The sequence below is a fragment of the Hydra vulgaris genome, chromosome 13 (assembly GCF_038396675.1).
Source record: "Hydra vulgaris chromosome 13, alternate assembly HydraT2T_AEP".
Lineage (NCBI taxonomy): Eukaryota > Metazoa > Cnidaria > Hydrozoa > Anthoathecata > Hydridae > Hydra > Hydra vulgaris.
In genome coordinates, this window is record NC_088932.1 from 37866617 (window position 1) to 37887500 (window position 20884).

General features: G+C 28.1%; 1 protein-coding gene and 1 non-coding gene across 2 annotated transcripts in view; one reads left to right on the plus strand and one right to left on the minus strand.

Moving 5' to 3' along the window:
* Positions 1–111, plus strand: trnal-caa (transfer RNA leucine (anticodon CAA)). Its single transcript has 2 exons — positions 1–38; positions 66–111. It is a non-coding gene; the product is annotated as a tRNA-Leu (tRNA).
* An 18737-nt stretch (positions 112–18848) lies between these two features.
* LOC136090215 (methylosome protein WDR77-like) overlaps positions 18849–20884 on the minus strand; it is a 2309-nt gene continuing 273 nt past the window's right edge. Inside the window, exon 2 of the mRNA XM_065816407.1 lies at positions 18849–19827. Coding sequence (XP_065672479.1) covers positions 18893–19819 — 927 coding nt within the window. The 5' untranslated portion in view covers positions 19820–19827 and the 3' untranslated portion in view covers positions 18849–18892. The remainder of the gene's footprint in view (positions 19828–20884) is intronic.

The following is a 20884-nucleotide window of genomic DNA, read 5'->3' on the forward strand; positions in this document are numbered from 1 at the left end:
GTCAGGTTGGCCGAGCGGTCTAAGGCGCCAGACTCAAGGATAATCCCTTCCTATGGATAGGAGCATTCTGGTCCACGAATGTGGGCGTGGGTTCAAATCCCACATCTGACAAAGTTTTGAGGTTTTGTTTACCCAATCAAAAATGAGTTTTTGCAAGTAATTTTGAAAAGTTTTTTTTGGGGTCGCCACATGGCTAACTATAGTGACAGATCGATTACTTAAGGACAGCTCCGTAAAACACGCGATTTTCACAGGCGTTTAAAAAACTATATGATAAACTTTTATTTTGCCAGGTTACAAAAGTTTTACCTTGCCAAACTTTCCCAAGTTCCTGTTTGTAACATATATTAAATACTACAAATGAGTTTCACGTCAAAAAGTTATTTGCTATAAAAATACTTTAGCTTTTATGATTGTTCCCTGCTGTTCTTCTAATAGATATAGCCGTTAAATAAATTTGCATAAATTACAACTTACAAGTTTTCTATTTCTAATACATATGCAAATAATGTAAAGAAGGGTCTCATTTAAAGTTAATGTTTTATCCAATCTATATTTTATTCAATATATATATATATATATATATATATATATATATATATATATATATATATATATATATATATATATATATATATATATATATGTATATATATATATATATATATATATATATATATATATATATATATATATATATATATATATATATATATATATATATATATATCACATACTAAATTTACTTATCATATGAGGCAAAATTTTTTGAAGCATGCAAAGAGCATAGAAAATCTATTAATCATAGAACTATCTTCCGTTTGAAATCAATCACTATAAATTTAAAAATAGGAAGTAGAACTCCCGGAGCGGATCTAGGGTGTAGCAAGTGAAGCAATTGCTACAGTCAACTTGGACTACATTTATTATTATTTTCTACGCACATATATAAATATTTATTTTTTTATGCAAAATAATAGACAAATTTTTGATCAAATTTTGACAGTTGTAGCTAAACTAATTTTCTGAATTATTTAATTGGAAAAAATCAAATTTTCGCTAAAAAAATAACCCGAGTTTTTTTGGTTTTGTCTCTCATGTTCATAGATTTTTGTATGAATGTCAAACATTTCGGAGCGTAGCTACTTAATTTTGACTGGGAGTGAAACAAAGTATGTGTTGCAACCAAGGAGGCTAATAAACAGGAGACAGTGTCACGTGACTTTTTAAAGCCTGTTTTTAAAACGGCCGCCATCTTGGTTAACCTAAAACATTTCACGCAACTTTAACTTTTACTAAAAAATTTATTACATTCTATTCACTAAATTATTTAATTATGCGTCAGTTTATTTTTGGCAGTTTATGCTATCTCATAAAGAATTATTTGCTAACTTTGCCTTTTTCAGTTTGTTCTAATAACATTCGGAATACTGAAATAGACATTCAGAGTAATTCCACGTCAAAACAACCAATTTTTTTTTTAAATGCAACCCTATGTCCTTAGATTTTTTCTATATTTTTACCATAGTTAGTACATTATAAAATAAGATAAATCCCAAAATTTCAAGGTCTAACTCCCAACGGTTTGTGAGTAATGGTTGTTTTAATTTTGGCTACTATTATTGTTTTGGTCATTTTCCGCCATTTTTAAATTTACATTTCTCCTTATAAAACCAAGTCTATAAACATTTGAGTTCTAAAAATAAGTGACTTAGTTAATTTCTAGGTGAGGAATTTGAATATATAAATAAAAAACTCATTTTATAATTAAAAAGTACCTAAATATCAATTATAAATATTAAAATAGTGGACACCTGCCCCAGTAAAATTTTTAGGTGTGCAGTAAATTTTTAGAGCCTAAAATTTCAAATTAGGTCATTGTATGTTTGAAGAACATTGTGTGAAAAAATCATTTCTGCCAAATACATAGTTTAAAAATTACATGAAAAATGTTACAAAAAAAGCAAATATAGCATATTTCGCTTATCGTAGTATTTAAAATAAATAAAAATGATGCATACTTGAATTGATATACAATCTTTTATAATATATCCATTAAAAATTATTGATTTACAAATATATACTTATTAATTTTGTTAAAATCTTTTTTTGAAAGTTCATATTTGTCTGATATTATTGTTGGTGCACTTATTAAAGTTATTACATTGGTGATTGGTATCCAACAAAAATTATTCCTTTTCGGCCAGAGAAACTGTTCAGATGGACCGTGTGGATGCATAAACTTTATTTTTATATCATTATAATTCTTCATCTTTTTCTTCAACTACTGCAATTCACCAAAACGAGTTATATGTACATGCGTAATATTTGTATTTCTGCATTAGCTCAAAATTTATTAAACTTAAATTTTGGTAGTTTGATTTTTTAGTTATATTAATAGATTTTGGATTTATATTGTTACTAGTTTTTTTAAATAATATAGATGCTTTCGAAACTGGTATGCAATGGTGAAATCCTCGACTTCCTGGTATTGTTTTTCCTTTCTCAAATCGTTTGTTTTATGTAGCTCTAACATTAACCATAGTTCCTTTATCAATTTTAAAGAACTTTATTGTGAGCGTTTTTTGAATGCAAAATTCAAACGTTGCATCGATTGTTAGTATTTGATTTTTCTTTGGACGTTTTTTTGCTGTTGTTCGTTTTACTGTATCACCTATTGCATCACAAGAATATTTGCCATGACTGGTTGCAAAAAATATCCATTCAGCTAAAAAATCTTCTAAGTGATGGCATAGATTTTGAAAATTTTTATACTGTCCTCCACATCCTTCAGAAAAGTAATACAATTTGAGAATTAAAGAAGGATTTCTTTGATATAATTACATAAAAAATATTTTAAATCAAATTACCTTTCATTTTTTTTTTATGCACTTTATAAACATTACAAAAATTGCCATTTTTCTTTTCAAATCTTTTTCCAAAGTAGTGAAAATGGTGATTACAAATGCTGAATAGTTCTTCACAAGCACGCAACTCAGATCTACATAAAATGTTTTGACGAGTATCAGTGTCTAGGTCATGTAGTAAAAAAATCTCTTTATTTCTAGAATATGAGGTTTTATGGCATTCTGACTTCAAAACTTTACCAATATCACATGAAATCATTTTGATAATGAATTAAAAAATGTTATAATTGCAAATTTAAAAATGCACAAGTATTAATTACATTATTTATGTAGAACTAATTGCAACATTTAAATTAGATGAATATGTCTAAATTCAGCAATTAAACTTATTTTTTCAGTAATTAAACTGATAATTGGAAAAGAAAAGGAACCAAAGAACAAAAAGGAAACAAAAAATACATTAAAAAAACTTTCATAACTTGAGAACCACTTAGATTTAGATTTAGGTAGGAATTAACATTTTTTCCTAAAGTACTTTGGCGAAAATTGAAAAAAAAATCAGAGATTTTAGGGTTGTATGGCCTGGTTGTTTTGAAATGGAATTACTCTTAGGAAAAGAAATGAAAATTGCACGTTTAATTCAGGAGCGGATCCACGATTTTTTAGTGTTTGAGTTAAATAACTTCCAGGTAAGTTCTATATTCCAAACCTTTGAATGTTCATACTTATGTCATTTAAAGATGTTTTGCAAAAATTTGCGCCGCAAAGAACTTGGGAACAAAAATACCCTAAAAATTAGAAAACTAAAACGTGGGGGAAATAAATTTTTTGAAATATGAATTCTAATATCCTAAACTAGGTAGAAATTTCTTTAAGGTAAAAAAATTTCATTGAAAATAATGATTTGTTTAGAAATCATACCTAATTAAATAACCCCCCTCGTTTTGAGGGGGTTGTAAACTTTACATGGTTATACCTTCTTAATACCAAATGATTTTTTCACAAAATTTTAAAAATATGTACAAGTTTTAGTCTTATTTAAGTAAGTAATTTTTCTGTTTGGAAAAATTAATTCCCTTCACGTTTGGGCGGATGATTTCTACTTTTTAGGGTATTTTTGTTCCCAGGCTCTTCGTAGCGCAATTTTTTGCAAACATCCTTAAATGACATAAGTATGAACAAATTCAAAGGTTTGGAGTATAGAACTTAGCTGGAAGTTATTTAACTCAAACACCAAAAAATCGTGGTCCGCCCCTGCAATTATATATACATTTTTAGTACAAAAGTAAAATATTTACAGAACTATGTATTTGGCATAAATGATTTTTTCACACAATGTTCTTCAAACATACAATGACCTAATTTGAAATTTTAGGCTAAAAAAATTTACCGCACACCTAAAAATTTTACAGTGGCAGGTGTCCATTATTTTAACATTTATAATTGATATTTAGATACTTTTTAATTATAAAATGAGTTTTTTATTTATATATTTAAATTCCTCATCTTGAGATTAACTAAGTCACTTATTTTTAGAATTCAAACGTTTAAAGGCATGGTTTTATAAAGAGAAATGTAAATTTAAAAATGGCGGAAAATGACCAAAACAATAATAGTAGCCAAAATTAAAACAACCATTACTCACGAACCGTTGGGAGTTAGACCTTGAAATTTTGGGATTTATCTTATTTTATAATGTACTAACTATGGTAAAAATATAAAAAAAATCCAAAGACATAGGGTTACATGGCCTGGTTGTTTTGACATGGAATTACTCTTCAGCTGTATTTCAAAACGATACTAAAAAATATTATATTTCAAATAATATAGATATATAAGAGAAATAAAACCAAATGTTTGTGAGTTTTTATATCTATTTAAGCGATTAAAAATAAATATATATTACCAAGTGTGTGTTGCAAACAAAATAGCATTGCGAACAAAATAGCTCTTGAACCGAAACTGATACAAAAATTATTTTAGCACTATCTTGTTGGGAATTTAATTTTAATTCTGATAGTATAATTTTTATGCAGCTAGAACAAAAAGCTATACAAAAATCAAAAAAGTAAAAAAACTGTTTTTTCTGATAAAATCGCACACTCAATTAATTATTTAGTTTAGTTTTTCGAAAGTGACTAAGCGCCTATCTTCATCTAATTAACTTTGTGTTGATTCCGGTTTTATTAAAAATGAACTATAATGTTACTTGTTAATATAATCATCTCTTACTCATTAAAAACTAATTATTATATTATTTCTCAATATAATCATCACTCACTTTAACATGTCAACTAAAAAAACAAAAGCATACAAGGAAGACGATATATATTAGCCGCGTTAACTGATATGAAACAAAACAAAAAACATCACTGAGAAAAGGTGCATTCAAACATGGCGTTCCAGTCTCAAGGCTCAAAGATCGCAAAAATAACAACAACAAAGGTTTCCATGGCTCAGGTACAACAACGGTACATCTCAAATGAAACAGAAAGATTCATGGTGCGTACGTTCCAATTACTTGGTGACTGGGCTTATGGTTAAACCCGAAATGCAATCCTAGAATTTGCATGTGGCTACCTTAGGCACGAAGATCAATTGCACATATTAAAAAATGGCAAACTTGGTAAAGACTGGTTTTATGCTTTTATGAAGAAATAACCAAAAGAAATTTCAACAAGAAAAGCGGATACCTTAACATCTAAAAGAACCGTTTCTTGTACGCCAGAAATAGTTGATCGTTATTTTGAATGCGTCGCCAAGCAACATCAACAGACTGGTATACCTTCTGGGTCGCATATTTGGAATTGTAATGAAACAGGTTTTTCGGGTGATCAAGGCAAAGCAACCGCAGTGTTTCGAAAAGGGATAAGACGTGCATTTAAACTTACTGGCAACAATGAAAAAACTCATTATACTGTAAACAATTGCTGCAACGCTGATGGGCATTTTGCACCACCCTTTGTGATATACAAAGCCAAAAGAAACTTTCGTTCTGACTGGGCAAGAGGTGGTCAGTTGGCACCAAATATTCAATTTCAAAATCAGGTTGGATGGAGCACGATACGTTTATTGAATGGCTGATTTATAAAATTTATAACAATTTATACCCTAAACTGAGCAAAATAGTGGTATTTATATTTTAGCATTAGATTAACATACATCTCACATAGCTTTGGAAGCGGTATTGCTGTGCAAAAAACACGATATAATCTTGATTTGTCTACCAGAGCATTTTTCACATATTCTACAACCATTGGATAGAGATGTCTATTGTCATGTCAAACAAGCATGAAACAAAATTCTAACAAAGTATTACAAAGACTCAAAATGTAAGAATTTAAATAAACAAAATTTTCCACCGTTGCTCAAACTGCTGTACGAGAGTGGTAAATGTTTTACACGCTTGCATACAATCGCTGGTTTCCAGTACACTGGGTTATTTCCACTTAATAAAAACAACATAATTCATACGGCATAATCAATCACACAAATGTTTAATCTTCTTTCATCAACTTTAGCAACCTCTGCAGCACATACACTATCTTGCTCAGACACAGCTTCATCATCTTCAACAGCCGCCGCAGCACCTACTCTAACTGCACACCGATGACCATCTTTCTCAACTAGACCAGCTTTAAGTTTTGATAGGTATCAAGCATGTGTTGAGCGTTGCAAAATCAGTATCGAGAAAGAGTTAAAGCAGATTTTTTAGGCCAGAAATCAATCGCATGTTAAGAAATCGAAGCAGTGCAGCATGTCAAGACTTGGAAAATGTGATCGAGTTCCTCAAACAAAAAGATGAAGAAAAAGCAATAAAGGAAGCCGTGAAAGTTGCTAAACTTAACGCAAAGCGTAGACTCTCTATTCCAAGTACTAAAATGCCTGAGCATAACAATGCTGAGCAACCTCAGCAAAACAATAATGAAAAACAAGTACTAGCAGCCAAACAATTAAAAGTTGCAAAATGTAAAAAGTGTAGAGTACAATTACACACAGAAATGTTGCAATGCGAAAATTCGATGTGTCGGCAACGGTTGTGCAAAGAAACATGTTTACCAAAGAAATATGTAGTTGAAACAAAATTTTTGTGTTGCAAAAAATGTAAAAACTTTAATATAATTTCCTAAATATAAGTTGTGTTAAAAAAAGAATTAAAAAAAAGTTAAAATTTAAAAATTTCTATGTTTTCTCAAGTGTGCGGTTTTATCAGAATGTCGCCTTAAAACCGCACAACTATTTTTTCTTTACATTTATTATTTTCGATAATTTTTTTTTTATAACATATATTTATATTACCATATACAGTTTTTTATTACAAATCTAATAAAAAAAAAAGAAAAATATTATTTAATTTTTATTGATAAGTGTGCGGTTTGACCCGGTTTTACTCTACCATTTTTGTGATTTTTGAAAAACAATGAAAAGTTTAATTTGTGAGCAAACTAGAATGCTTTTTGAAAAATGTTTTTAGTTTAAGCAAATATTATTGAAGAAAAAAAATGAAAAAAAAATTGTTATGATATTGTGGTAAAATAACTAAAAAAAATTGTAAAAAGTTCGGTCACACACGTAAAGTGGTTTTAAAATTAATGATATGTATGTGACATTACACAGATAAGATCATTAAATTTAAAAAATCAGAAAATAAATAATAGATAAGGATTGGAACTAAATCATAAAAACTATATATAAAATTTTTTTTTGAATATAAATACTTTTAACATGAATATATTAATATAAATTACTTTTTTAAAATATTTTCCTCAAATTCTTTAATAAATTCAACAAGAAAACAACCATAGTAGTATTTGAAAGTTACTTTAGTTTGAATTAGCTTAAAAAGATGAATTAAATAATTCTATTAATTACTGATTTTAAGGTCTTTGTATATTTTAAAAGTTTCCTGTTTTAAGTTTAGGTTAATATATAATAAAAATAAAAATGTCTTGAGCTGAGAGATTTAAAAACTTTAAAGGAAAACGACAAGCTGACAAAGAATATTGTTCAATAAAAATTAAAAGGATTAAGAATCTGTTAAAAATGAAAGTTGCAAAAATGAACAGCACAGCAAAGGATTTAAAAGCAAAATTTAATGACCAACAAAATGGTTCGATAGAATGGAAAGAGAAAAAAGCTGAGAAAATATTTATTGCCAATGTTTTTGAGAAAGGTTTACTCTATTTTTCAACCAACCTATAAAGAGATGCCTTTCTCTACGTTTTGTACGCTTAGGCCAAATAATATATATATTTTTTAAAGAAACACTCACAGACCAATGTAAGTGAGAACTTTTGCTTATTAATTAAAGCAACAGGCATCAGCTAAAATAGATCATATTGGGTGTCTTCAATTACAATCTAAAAATGCATGCATAGGAGAAGTAATAAAGGAATTACTATTTACTTTATCTAAATTTCACGAACACGTTCATATAAAAAGAGTTCAAGTTGCTGAATTTGAAAAGGGTTGAAGGGGATTGCAGGAGAAAGAATTCTTCAGATGGATTTTGCAATGGCATATATTTGCGAATACTTAAATGAATTAAAAAGTTCACTGTGAAGTAGGAACATTGTTAAATTGTTTACTGGTACTGTTTTCAATAAAAATAATTGCAAAACATATCTTATCTATTCTGACACTAGAGACAAGGGCAAAGATAGTGTCTACTGCTTTATTGGGTAATTATATGAGATACTTATGTCTGAAAACTGTAATAATGATACTGAAACTCTTTTCACCAATAGCCCATTAGAATTTAAACATAAGTTTGTTATGAAATTACTCAACTAATTATCTTTGCAATAAAATAAAATGTTTGAGTGGAAATTTTTTGCAACTTCACATAGAAAAGGGGCTGTAGATGGTGTTGGTAGAAGAGTTAAGTCTCTTGTTCGAATGAAATGTTTGAGCAAGAATGAGAAAGTGTGAGTATAAACGTCTATGGATTTTTTCAATGTTTTCAAACCATTAGTTACAGCTACAAAAATTCTCTATATTAGCAATGATGAAATCATTAGTAAATAGACGACAAAAAACCTCGGTTAGAATTCAAAAAACACCGGGAATACTAAAAATTCATCATGTAAATGCTTTCAATGAATGCAAGTCATTTTTCAAAACAAGTGACTTAAAATCATCTCATTTTCAAATAAACTATATTAATGACATGCAAGCTCCCAAATATTTTCCAAATTCTCAGAAATGGCTTTTAATGATTAGTGCCTTGTGAAGAACTATGTACCCTGATAAAATAAAGCCTAGTAAGTTGAAACTTTAAAATAACTGTATAACAAAAGTGTTACTCAGTTTAATCTTTATTTCATTTTTGTTAAAAAAAATAAAAATGTTTCAAATTTATTAAATAAATAATAGTTCGTACAGTGTTACACACGTAATAAAATTTATCACACACGTGACAAAATTTGTCACACACGTAACACTAAAGATTATCATTTATTTTTATGAAGTTATTGAAACTTTGAAAAATAAAAGTATTTTTTATAAACATTAACATGTTGTCTGTAATATAAAAAAAAAACATTAAACTGATCATAATCAATTAGCAGAATTATTTAATCAAAGTTTAAAATTCAAATTTTTAGCAATAAACATATTATTAAGAGAAATATTATTTTATATCAGACACATCTCCAACTATAATATTTGCAATATATATCTTACATATCTGTTGTAAATAATCTTTTATTGCCCCTTTTATTTGAAAATATTTGTACCAGAATCACACACGTAACGAAAGAATCGCCCAAGATAATTATGTTTACTTAATATATTCGTTTTTATTTATGTTTACATTTAATTTTGTTAACATTTAATAAAAAAATCACAAACAATTTTTTTATTCCATAAGACGTTCACACAGTGTAAAATATGGCATCTTCTAAAAGCGTGATTACTATCTGAGTGTCTATTTCAGTATTCCAATATTTGAAATAAACTGAGCCCGATAATCAGTTAGCAAACAATTCTTTGCAGTATATTACAACCTCGGAAACAACAAAGCAAATTATTTAATCATTTAAATTAACAATTTGATTTGATTTCAGCAAAGTTTTCTACTAAAATATAAGACTGCATAGGAAGGATGTGAAAATTTAAGTTATAATTTCAGCATCTTTAAAAGATATATACAGAGATTACACAAAGGGTATGTGATGTTCTAAATACCAAATACTAATAGGAAGATAAGGAAGGTGTTTGCAGCAAAAATATATATTTATTTAGAAAGCTTTTAAGAAACCTAAAAAATGACTTTTTTTTATGTTTATCGTCTTTTTTAGCTTTTTAATGTTTAATTTAATCTTAACATTTATTTAGATTCGATTGAGCTAACAATTAAAACATGCAAAATTGTTCTATTATGCCATATATAAGGCAAATTTTTATGCTTGTATTTTTTTATCGCAGTGCATAAACGTTTCGTTTTGTTTAGCTCATCTCATCTTAGATATTGTTGTCAAGTTTGGGGTCAAGTTGGAAACTTTCACATTAACAAGTTGCTATCGTCTCAGCGTCAATCCATCAGAATAATAAACTTTCAACCAATTAAATCAGATACACCGAAGTCCTTCAAAAAACTTTTCAATCCAACGTTTCCAGCGCTAGTAAAGTATGCTAATCTTCTTTTTGTTTTTGACTCGTTAAATAAAAACTTAATATCTCCTATCACAAACTTGTTCACAGAAAGTAGACTATTACATTCCTACTCTACTAGAAATATACACAATGGAAAACTAAATGTACCATCTTTTAAAACCCAAAAGTATGGTAAAAATTCTATTGTTTATCAGTGCGTCTGTGAATGAAACAGGAGCCTTGCATACATTTTGAAAGAGTCCAAGAAGCTATATCCTAAAATACCTTTACTCCATCTTAAACAATATCAATTAAAAAGAATTTTGAAAAACTTTTTATTCTAACTTGTAGACATTATCTTTACAATTAAAATATTCTTTTAATTTTCTTTTCGTCATTACAACAACTATTATCAGTACTTTTTGTTAACTTTTTATTTTTTATTAACAAAAACTGCACATTATAATTTCTACATGTTTGTTTTAATGTATATTCTATGTGCTTTAATCTATGTGTTTACGGTCCATGAGTTTCAATGCATGTCTTTGCTTATTATTACTTATATTATGTTTAAAAATTGGTGTCACTCCTTTGATCAGATTTCTGTATGAGTGACACCATCCTAAATAAATCATCAACTTATTATTATAAATAATTTTATGCTCATAACTACCATTATAATATTAGTTATTAAGGGTATTTAAAGAGTTATTAGTTATTAAAAAAAAAATAATAAGTATGTTATTACAATGAAAATATAATAGTAATAACTAAGGGTCTGCGTCTCGTAAAAAATTTATTTCAATACCAATACCAAGACAATTCCATTATAGTCTTGAAATGTTTCAAGACATATCGATACATTTTCAAAGTGGTCTTGTTACATAAAAATAATTTCAAGAAAATCAAGACTCGACAAGACTTTTCAAGACCAAAAGTTAAGTCTTGAAATTGTTTACTAAATTACAAGACTTCAAGTGCATTTTTCTTTTAAAAATTTGGAAAGGAATTAGTTTTTTTCTCAAAATATTTATTTATCATATTTTTTCACAAAAAAAATCATAGAACTGTTTTCAGTATGTAAATGTTTAGTTTTAACTTGAACTGATTAACATTCCATATCACTGATTAATGGTTGATGAATCAGTACTTGACCCAGGGACGACATTATCTTCATATATTTGATATTTGCTCCCACAAAATTCCACGTGGACGAGGTATGGTTTCACTTATTGTTTCTTTGAAATAAGATACTGAGACAATTCAATTTTTGCGTTTAAATTCGGCTAGCTACAGAACGGAAATAGATCCAATGTTATTAAAAAAAGCATGAGCAAGTCTATTTAACTTAGTTATTATATATTTATTTAGTTATTTAAATTATTATATATATTCTTGTTTAAATGTGCACGGAACTAAAACTCTAATGTTTAAAAACATAAGAATCACAAAAATAAATAATATAAAAGATAATTAACTTACATGTTATTATGTTATTTATTATAATTTTTTTTAAATGTCTTATTTACTTATTTAAACCCTGAATTTAAAATTCGAAACTTAATTTTTACGTTCTTAGTTTAATGATTTTGCATCGCTGCGCTTTAATGTCTTCAAAAACTTGACGGTAGTTTTTGCGAACTTACAACTATTTAAAATACGGCAATACGCATAAAAATAATGAGTGAGAAAAAATTTGGACAATCTAAAACACTCCTGCGTAGTAATTAAACTGTAATACTAAAATAATTTTTTGTGAGGTCATATTTGACTATCTCCCTCCCTCTCCTTGTCACAAAATTTTGCTGCCATCAGCAAAATTTTGTGACAAGGAGAGGGAGGGGGTTAGTCGAATGTGATAGATGCTTCCCTCGAAAGTAGATGCTTCCCTCAAGTTTATTTGAACGTTTTTTTGAATAAACCCACAGAATCTACAAAAATATAACAAAAGATTCCAAAGGAAATCAGCAAAAACCTGTTTTTTTGTTGTTTTTTTTTAAAAATAATTATTTTCGTGAAAAACTTTATCGAGTTAAAAGCATTCTTGAAGGAAAAAACGTAGGTTTACCTTAAAAGTAAAGCTACGTTTTAACCTACGTTAAAAATGAATTATTTTGATAAAAAGTGTATTAATTATTACAAGTGTCATTTTATTATCAATTTTGTACATAAAAATAATTATCTGATAAATGTTTAGTTGATAAACATTGAGTATATTTAGTTAATTAAATAAACCTTTTGAGGGCGTTAAACTATTTACGTTTGAAATAATTCGTACAGCGTGTTTTTGTCTACTGAGTAGTTTTTTTATTTTGGTTGCGTTGGTGCTGCACCTAGCAATATTCCTATAATTAAGGTAGCTGTGAATAAAAGAAAAGTATATGTTTTTAAAACAGTTTTAGATTAAAAACCTTTTAGCTTTATAGCAATATTTTATTTTCTATTATACTTATGTGTTCGCGCCGATGCACAGTTTTGAGCCAATTTTGAGACAAACATAATAACTAGTTAAATATTAGTGCTACATTTACTATTTTTGGTATGAGTATCAATATAAGGTTTGAGCTTTTTATGAAGACGTTATTTTTTATTTAGTTGCTATGGATACCTAATTTTTGCATAGCAACAAACCACTTTTTAAAGTTGCAGATTAGTTATGTGTGCTATATACACTAAATTTAGCATAAGCACCAGTGTAAGGTATGCGCCTCTTATTAAGGTGTTATTTTTTATTTGGTTGTTATGGATACCTAATTTTTGCATAGCAACGACCTACTTTTCGTAGTTGCAGACTTACTATGTGTGCTATACATACTAAGCTTGCCACCAGCACCAGAGCAGGGTCTGCGCTTCTTATGAAGGTGTCATTTTTTATTTGGCGTAAAATTAACCTGGTTAGGTCATATACACTAAATTTGGTAAGAGTACCAATACTTGGTATGCATTTTATATTATGATATTAAGTTTGGTTGCCATGGATACCTTATTATGCATAGCAACGAGCTTTTTATAATAACAGTCAATTTTATACAAATTCTTGACTGTGGTAACTTTTAAATTTATCTTAATTATAGAATACTGACAATTTTAATTTACAATGCATAAACTTGAATTTTAATAATAATCAAAGCAAGAAACCAAAATTTGACAAAACCTTCTTCTTAGTACTAACTATTATTAGTGATCCAGTCATTTCTTCTTAGTGAAGAAATGACTGGATCACTAGAACAAAATAATCGCTTAAATAAATCTTCATTACATTTGATATGGTCACACTTGCGTGTAAAATGCTCACAATACTTTTTAAAATCTTTTTTTCTGGGCCTCTATAGTTTCTTCACTTAAGAGTCCAATTGGTAATGTCATGTAATCAACAACACTGGGAGCATGAATTAGCACTTTGTGAATGCTCTGCGGCATATAATACCATGGATAGCATTCCACGTAAAACCTAGCTGTATGTGAACAGTATTCCCTGAATAAATCTGCATTAAGCTCAAAACCACATGAAATACTAAGTCAGAACAACATGGAACATTTTTATAAGTTCAAAATTGAGTCCTGTGATTTCAGAAAGCAATTGTTTATTCTGAAAGGCTCCTCTTGGGGTGTTCCCATCATTGGATGTTCCTGAGCCGCCAGCCTTAGGCCTATCGACAATTAGTCCTATCTTGAAAAGCAAACTTTTTCTTTTGCATTTCAATTGGTTGCTTGTCAGCTGGTAATCTTGATGGCCATTTCTTGATTAGCAATTTGTAAGCAATGTTGATTAAGCATTTGAATGTTCGTATCAATGCATGTATAATTGAAATCCCATATTGTAACCCATTTTGAGTGTGGAACTTTAGTAACACCTGTAATAAATAAAAAACTGCATTTTAAACTAATCAAATATAAAAAGGTGTATATATATATATATATATATATATATATATATATATATATATATATATATATATTCTACAAAATAGAGTGCTCAATGTTCTTAAAAGAACAGAGCAATAATAAATTAAATTTTGTGTAAATTCCTTTACAAAAATTCTTCATTTAACAATGTGTTTCATCAATAAAGACTCATCACAAATGCATCATTTCTGATGAGTCTTTATTGACTCATCATCATTTCTGATGAGTCTTTATTGATGAAACACAATGTTAAACGAAAAACTTTTGTTAAGTGATTTTCTACTAGTTTATATATACATATATATATGTGTGTGTGAGTGTGTGTGAGTGTGTGTGTGTGTGTGTGTGTGTGTGTGTGTGTGTGTGTATATTTATATATATACATATACATATGTATATATACACATAAGCGTGTACCTGTGTACAAAATATTTTCTATATATCTTGTCAATATCATTTATTTCTTTAGGACTAACACTACACAGAGAACAGCACTGTGATGAGTCAGTTACATCTGATAATGCAAGAATTTATCCAAAATGCTAGAATTTATCTAAAGAATATTCTTTTTATTATTGGTTATAGACGAGAGCTCTAAAGGTACAAAGCATGTAATAAACAGAGACTCCTCACTCTTCAGATTCCTAGTACACTTATCATCATTAAAGAAAGGATACTTATCAAATATGACGATAAAATTATAGGAAATACGGTGGTTTAATTTTAAGTATTTGTGGACATTTATTATGCGCATGCGTTACTATAAAAACAAAAACGACATCGTAATTTTGATTTTTTTTTTTGTAATAGTCTTTTACCGTAACATTATAAAAAAGGTCATATCATTGCTTTGAAGATGTATATACCAGATAAAAGTTTATAAACTGATAGAATGTGTGGCCAAGGAAAACACATTTTATTCGAAATACTTAAATTTATTAATTTTTATGTGATAAAATACGCCAGAAAGTCGTAAATTATTTTATGGTCATCCTTACTACTAAAACGTAATAATTAAGCGTTTATTAGAATTTTTATGCTTTAAAGCTATATATATTTAAAAAAAGATGGTTTTAACTTTATAATAAAAAAAAATCCGGTTAGTTTTTTAAGTTTAAAAATCATTTAAATACACAGCCGAATTCAAAAACTAAACTTTATATTTCGTATTATCCAGTCATAAAAACAAATAATCAAATCAGAAAAAAAAAACGGTTGAAAATCTTAAATATTTAAATCTAAATCTCAGTTTTCTTGTCAATAAGTACTTTTTTTGCTGCTGTAATTTTTTTTAGTAAATTCTGCTTTTAAGAGGCAACCCTCTTTAGCGCATTAGATTTTAGAATGGTTGACTTCTATCAATGATTTCTGCTTTTCCGCTTGCAATGCATACTCATCTGCATCACATCTGAGCTGAAGTATATTGCCTTCAATGGGTGATCTTTTTATTAAAATTTTCAGTTTAGTATCACGGTCAGTTTTTAAGGTCTTCAGGGACTTCACTGACTGCTAAAGTATAGTTTTTGTGCATCCTTGACATGTGCATAAGTTTAGTTGTCATAGCCGTTTAGGATGATTTTATATTTTCACTGCACATGTGGTCATGTTTAATTCTCTGTGCAACAAGAGTATCAGTTAACATAATATTATCTAAAAGTTGATCGTTTATACTAAATCCACGCTCTATTTGTGCTTTGCCATGGGTCAATATTAGTAACAATTGGTAAACTTTCATCAAGTCCTTGAACCTTGAAGTATCTGTATAATGAACCGAAAAAGAATCCAATCTAACACTTTCTTTTTTGAACCCAATAAATTTTTCCTTGTTCACTTTTACAACAGTAGTTAAAAATTGTGAATACTGCAATTTGGTATGATCAGGAGCTGAAGTTGATACTTCTTTATAAGTTGCAACTAAATTCAGCAACAACTTGTCAATATAAAGTTTACACATCTCTTGAGATTCCACCATGTACAAAGAGTTTAGCACACATTTTTCAACCATATGTTTACACATTGTAACTAAAAACTGTTGAACTTCTGTTTTAAAGTTATATATTTGTGCATCAGTAACTTTTTTTCTAGATTTCAGTTGCTGCAACTTATATTTTAGTCCAAACCCAAGAACCATATTTGTGACCAACACTTGATTTTTGTACAACACTGATATCAACTTTTAATAATTTAAAAGTTGTGGATGCTTCAGACAAAACTTCTTTTCTGATAAAATTTGATAAAAATAGCCTCGGGAAATTCTCAAGTGTTTTCACAAGAAAAGGTTTCATAGGATTGTCGGTTTGGAAAACTAACAAGAAAAAATTTAACAATTTTGCAGTTTCCTTAAAGAATTGCAACTTTATAGGAACTAACACATCTTTATAGCATGGAGAAAGGTGTTCATAACTGGTATTTTGCCCAGGCTTACCAGGTTGCAGCTTGCTTTTTAGTAAATTTTTCCAAAAGTTAATAATCACAAAAATCTTGGGTTTCCGTCGCTTTCTTTGCTTTCCATCACTCTCTTTGCTACTTTCTTATTTTTAATCCAACGATGGCTACAGAACTGTAGAGTATAGTCTGAAGACTGGCTTGAGTAAGATTTTTTGAAATCAGCACGATGGGAAGGGTTATTATGTAATATCTTATACAACGAAGATAGTAATTTGTTCAACTTCCATCCTGAAGCATTTATACCATTCTTGAATGAACAGTCAATCGTGTGAAGGCCCCATGATCTAAATGATACTAAATGACTGAGTTCGCATTTACTTCTCTTAGCATTCAAATTAGAAAAGAAAAGACATTAGCATTGAGACCGTCTATGGAAACCTGGAGCATTTTATCTTCTTCTAAACCACTCATTCATTTATGGAAATTTATCATAACATCAACAGCGGCAGCTTTTTCCATGAATTCGGAGTTGTAATATCTTGTTTTTACCAAGTCTAATGAAGAGTCCTTAATATCTAACATGCAAATCCATTTGATTCTTCGACTCACAGGCATATATTGTTTATATTTTCATTCATTAACATGTATTTTTAATGTGTTTGTATTCAGATCTGCAACAGACGTAACCTTCAAACACGCATTACATATAACATTGCAAAATACACGTTTTTTTTATTAACATGTATTTTAAATGTATTTGTATCCATATCTGCAACAAATATAACTTATAAACATACAGCAATCATCTAGGTCATATTTAAAAAATTCAGAATATATTTAAAAGAAAATATTTTTAAACAGTGCAAAATAGTTTATTTTACAAATTTATCATTTAGCTGGTGGCTTTCTCAATTTTATAATGATTGTGGCGATGATTGAAAAAGTTAAAAAAAAACAAACAAATATATTACAAAATTATATTTTTAGAAAAAAACTTTTGGCAAAAAGGAGTAGTTAAGAGAAAGATTATGCGGAAATGATCTAACATACCTAACATCACCAAACCAAATTGTTTTAGCTTGACTAAAATTGACCGACATTTTCTATTCTGAAAATACAAAATTATCTTAGGTCAACCTAATTAAAATAAAATTTTAGTAAAAATAATTTTGATGTTCAGAACTTAATCAGGAAGAAAAAAAGCTTAAATTTTATTTGAATAAAATTTTTAAATTATTAAAATATTACAAAAATATTAAGTATACATTTGAGTAACTTATTTTCTCTCAGTATACAACAGCACTAACTCCAAGTCTGAACCATTTCATTAACATTATTGTTGATTGGCTGATAATAGTTTATGCATTATTCTCAGGACAAATAAATTAGGAGAATTTAGGAGTATTTGAGAAAATACTTTAGGAGAAATCAGGCCTTTTTAAGATGTTTTTCAAATATTAAGACATTTTAGGATTTTTTAGGTGTGGCCACCCTGCCTTGGTGGTGCTAGTGAATTCAAAATTTGACATGAATTTACATAAAAATACTGCTGGTAGATCTTTTGGTCCTAACTTTCCGTAAGCTAAAACTTTAAAAGACCACATTCTTTTTATGTCGCATTTTACAAATTATTAACTCAAAAAAAAAAAAAAACTTGTAAAGTTTTTTAAGCTGTAGGTTTCCTTGGTCTGTCACTATAGAAGGCCATAGGTTGCCATTGTATCTGAATATCTTATTCAAATTCAGAGAAAAAAAAATAATTAATATATGTACAATCCCTGTATGTTTTACTTATTTAATATTATTATTATTTAATATTAAAATATTTAATAATTCGAGTCTGATCAAAATTTTATTTTATTAAATCACTGCTCAAAACTTATTGGTATCTGAATAAAAAAATACTGATCATTTTATTAAAACTACTGATCATTTAATACTTACAAATTATTTATTCCTATTTACAAACAATATATGGGAAAAGTGCCAACCTTATATCAAAATTTGTGCATCACACTCTATTAATTTTTTTCATATATACTTACTTAAGAATATACATGAAAAACACTTACTATATAATAAAAATAAAAATTGTAATATTCAAAAATAATGATTTTCAAATAACTCAACTAAATTTACAATAAAACTTTATGCTCAAACAAAACACCATCCCATCCACATGACCATATAGATTTGCTACTTTCTTGATAAGCTAAGCCTTTAACATAATCCAAATGCCTAACATTTTCATAAACACACTTTAAGTCATCATACATCTTCACAGAGAAATCGTCAGATGCAGAAATAATCAAACTGTCAACATAAACAAGTTTATTCACTGTTTTTTTATGTGCTGTAAAATTTTTTAATGGGGAAGAACAAGAATAACGCAAATCTAATAAGCTAATGTCTCCGTTACTAAAACCAGCAATGACACAATTGCCATTTTTCCAAGTCAAACATGTTGGATGGTTAATTGGATTATAAAACCATAAGCAATCTGGCTTTCCTTCATTTCTATTGTCATGTATTTGAACAGTGCCATCTTCTGATGCAGAGGCAAATACATTGACACTGTTTGTATCCCAAGCAACATCTAAAACTTTATCAGTATGATACATAATAGTGTGGAGGGCTTGTTCATTTTCCAAATTCCATATCTTAATGCTACCATCCCAGCTGCCACTCACTAATTGTTTAGTTTGGTTTAAAACACTTACTGAAGAACATACATCATTATGTTCAGCAAAGATAATAGAAGCTTCAAGGTTTGGAGTGTCATTCACTTTCCATACCTCAACAGTACCATCGTCTGTACTTGTAACTATATTATTTAAGTCTATCCATTTAACAGATGTACACCCACTTTCATTTAATGAGCCATGATCAATGTGTGGAATATGTGGTGCAAAATTGACATTATTAAATACAGTAACAACACCATCCCACAATTTTCCCGTTAGGTTTGATGCAACAAGTGCAAGTTGATCATTTTCGTTTATTGAAATTCCATCTAGAAATTTAGGTATTGCAGCAACACCTGTTTTTTCATGTAGATCCATTATTTTATCTAGAAAAAAATAACAATTAATTTTAATGACCTTACGAACGTTAAAACTTTAAAATAATAAGTTTTTTAATATAGGAGTTTTTATATGTATTTAATATAATAACATTTAATTTATTATTAATAATGTTTCTAGAAATCTGAGGGAAAAACCTTAAAAAAAAATTGAAATTTTAATGAAACTTAGTTTTTATTTCATTTAAGAAAAAAAAAAATCATTTTATTTTGCTTTGTATACCAACAGTTGGCAAACAAACATTATATAATTAAAACAAGGTGAAACTACAAGATAAAAACATATTTATAAAAGTTTAATAAGTTAATAGACACAAAAATATTTACCAAAATAACTATACAAAATGGTAATCCTAAAAATTAATAAAACTTTAGATATTTCAAAAAATATTTTTATTTCACAGTCAAAACAATAATCTGTTGCAAATACCACAAAACAAAATGTTTTTATGACCGAAATATTTAAAAGTCTTGATTATAGGGGGAAAAAATGTTAATATAAAAGTTTAATATAAAATTAGAAAACAAATATAAACATTTATAATGATATCAGTTGAATCTCAAAAAACTAATGTATTTTCCACATATGTGAAAAAAATATTTTTTTATGATATCAGTGATGTCATATTTGCCACAATTTAGGAAATATAAAGTTAATATTGATTGAAATAAGAAACAACTATTTATAAAAACCACAATGCATTTTATCTAATTACTAAAACAATATTCTTACTGTGGCTTTTATAGGCTAAACACATTTTGCAAAATATTCCAATCTTAAATTTTAAATGAAAACATTATTAAATAATAATCTATAAATTATTATATGATAAATATATTTAGTATATCAGTTTTATCTGAAGTATACATTCTTACAAATACATATTATAAAATATGTTATTATCAGCGACAAAATAGTTTTTTTGGGGGGTTTTCTAAGATCTTCTCTAGTATAGACTATACTACTGTTTATTCCTCCGCTTTACCTATTACCAAAAAACATAACTAACCATTTACAGTAACTTACTGTGTAAATAGTTAGTTA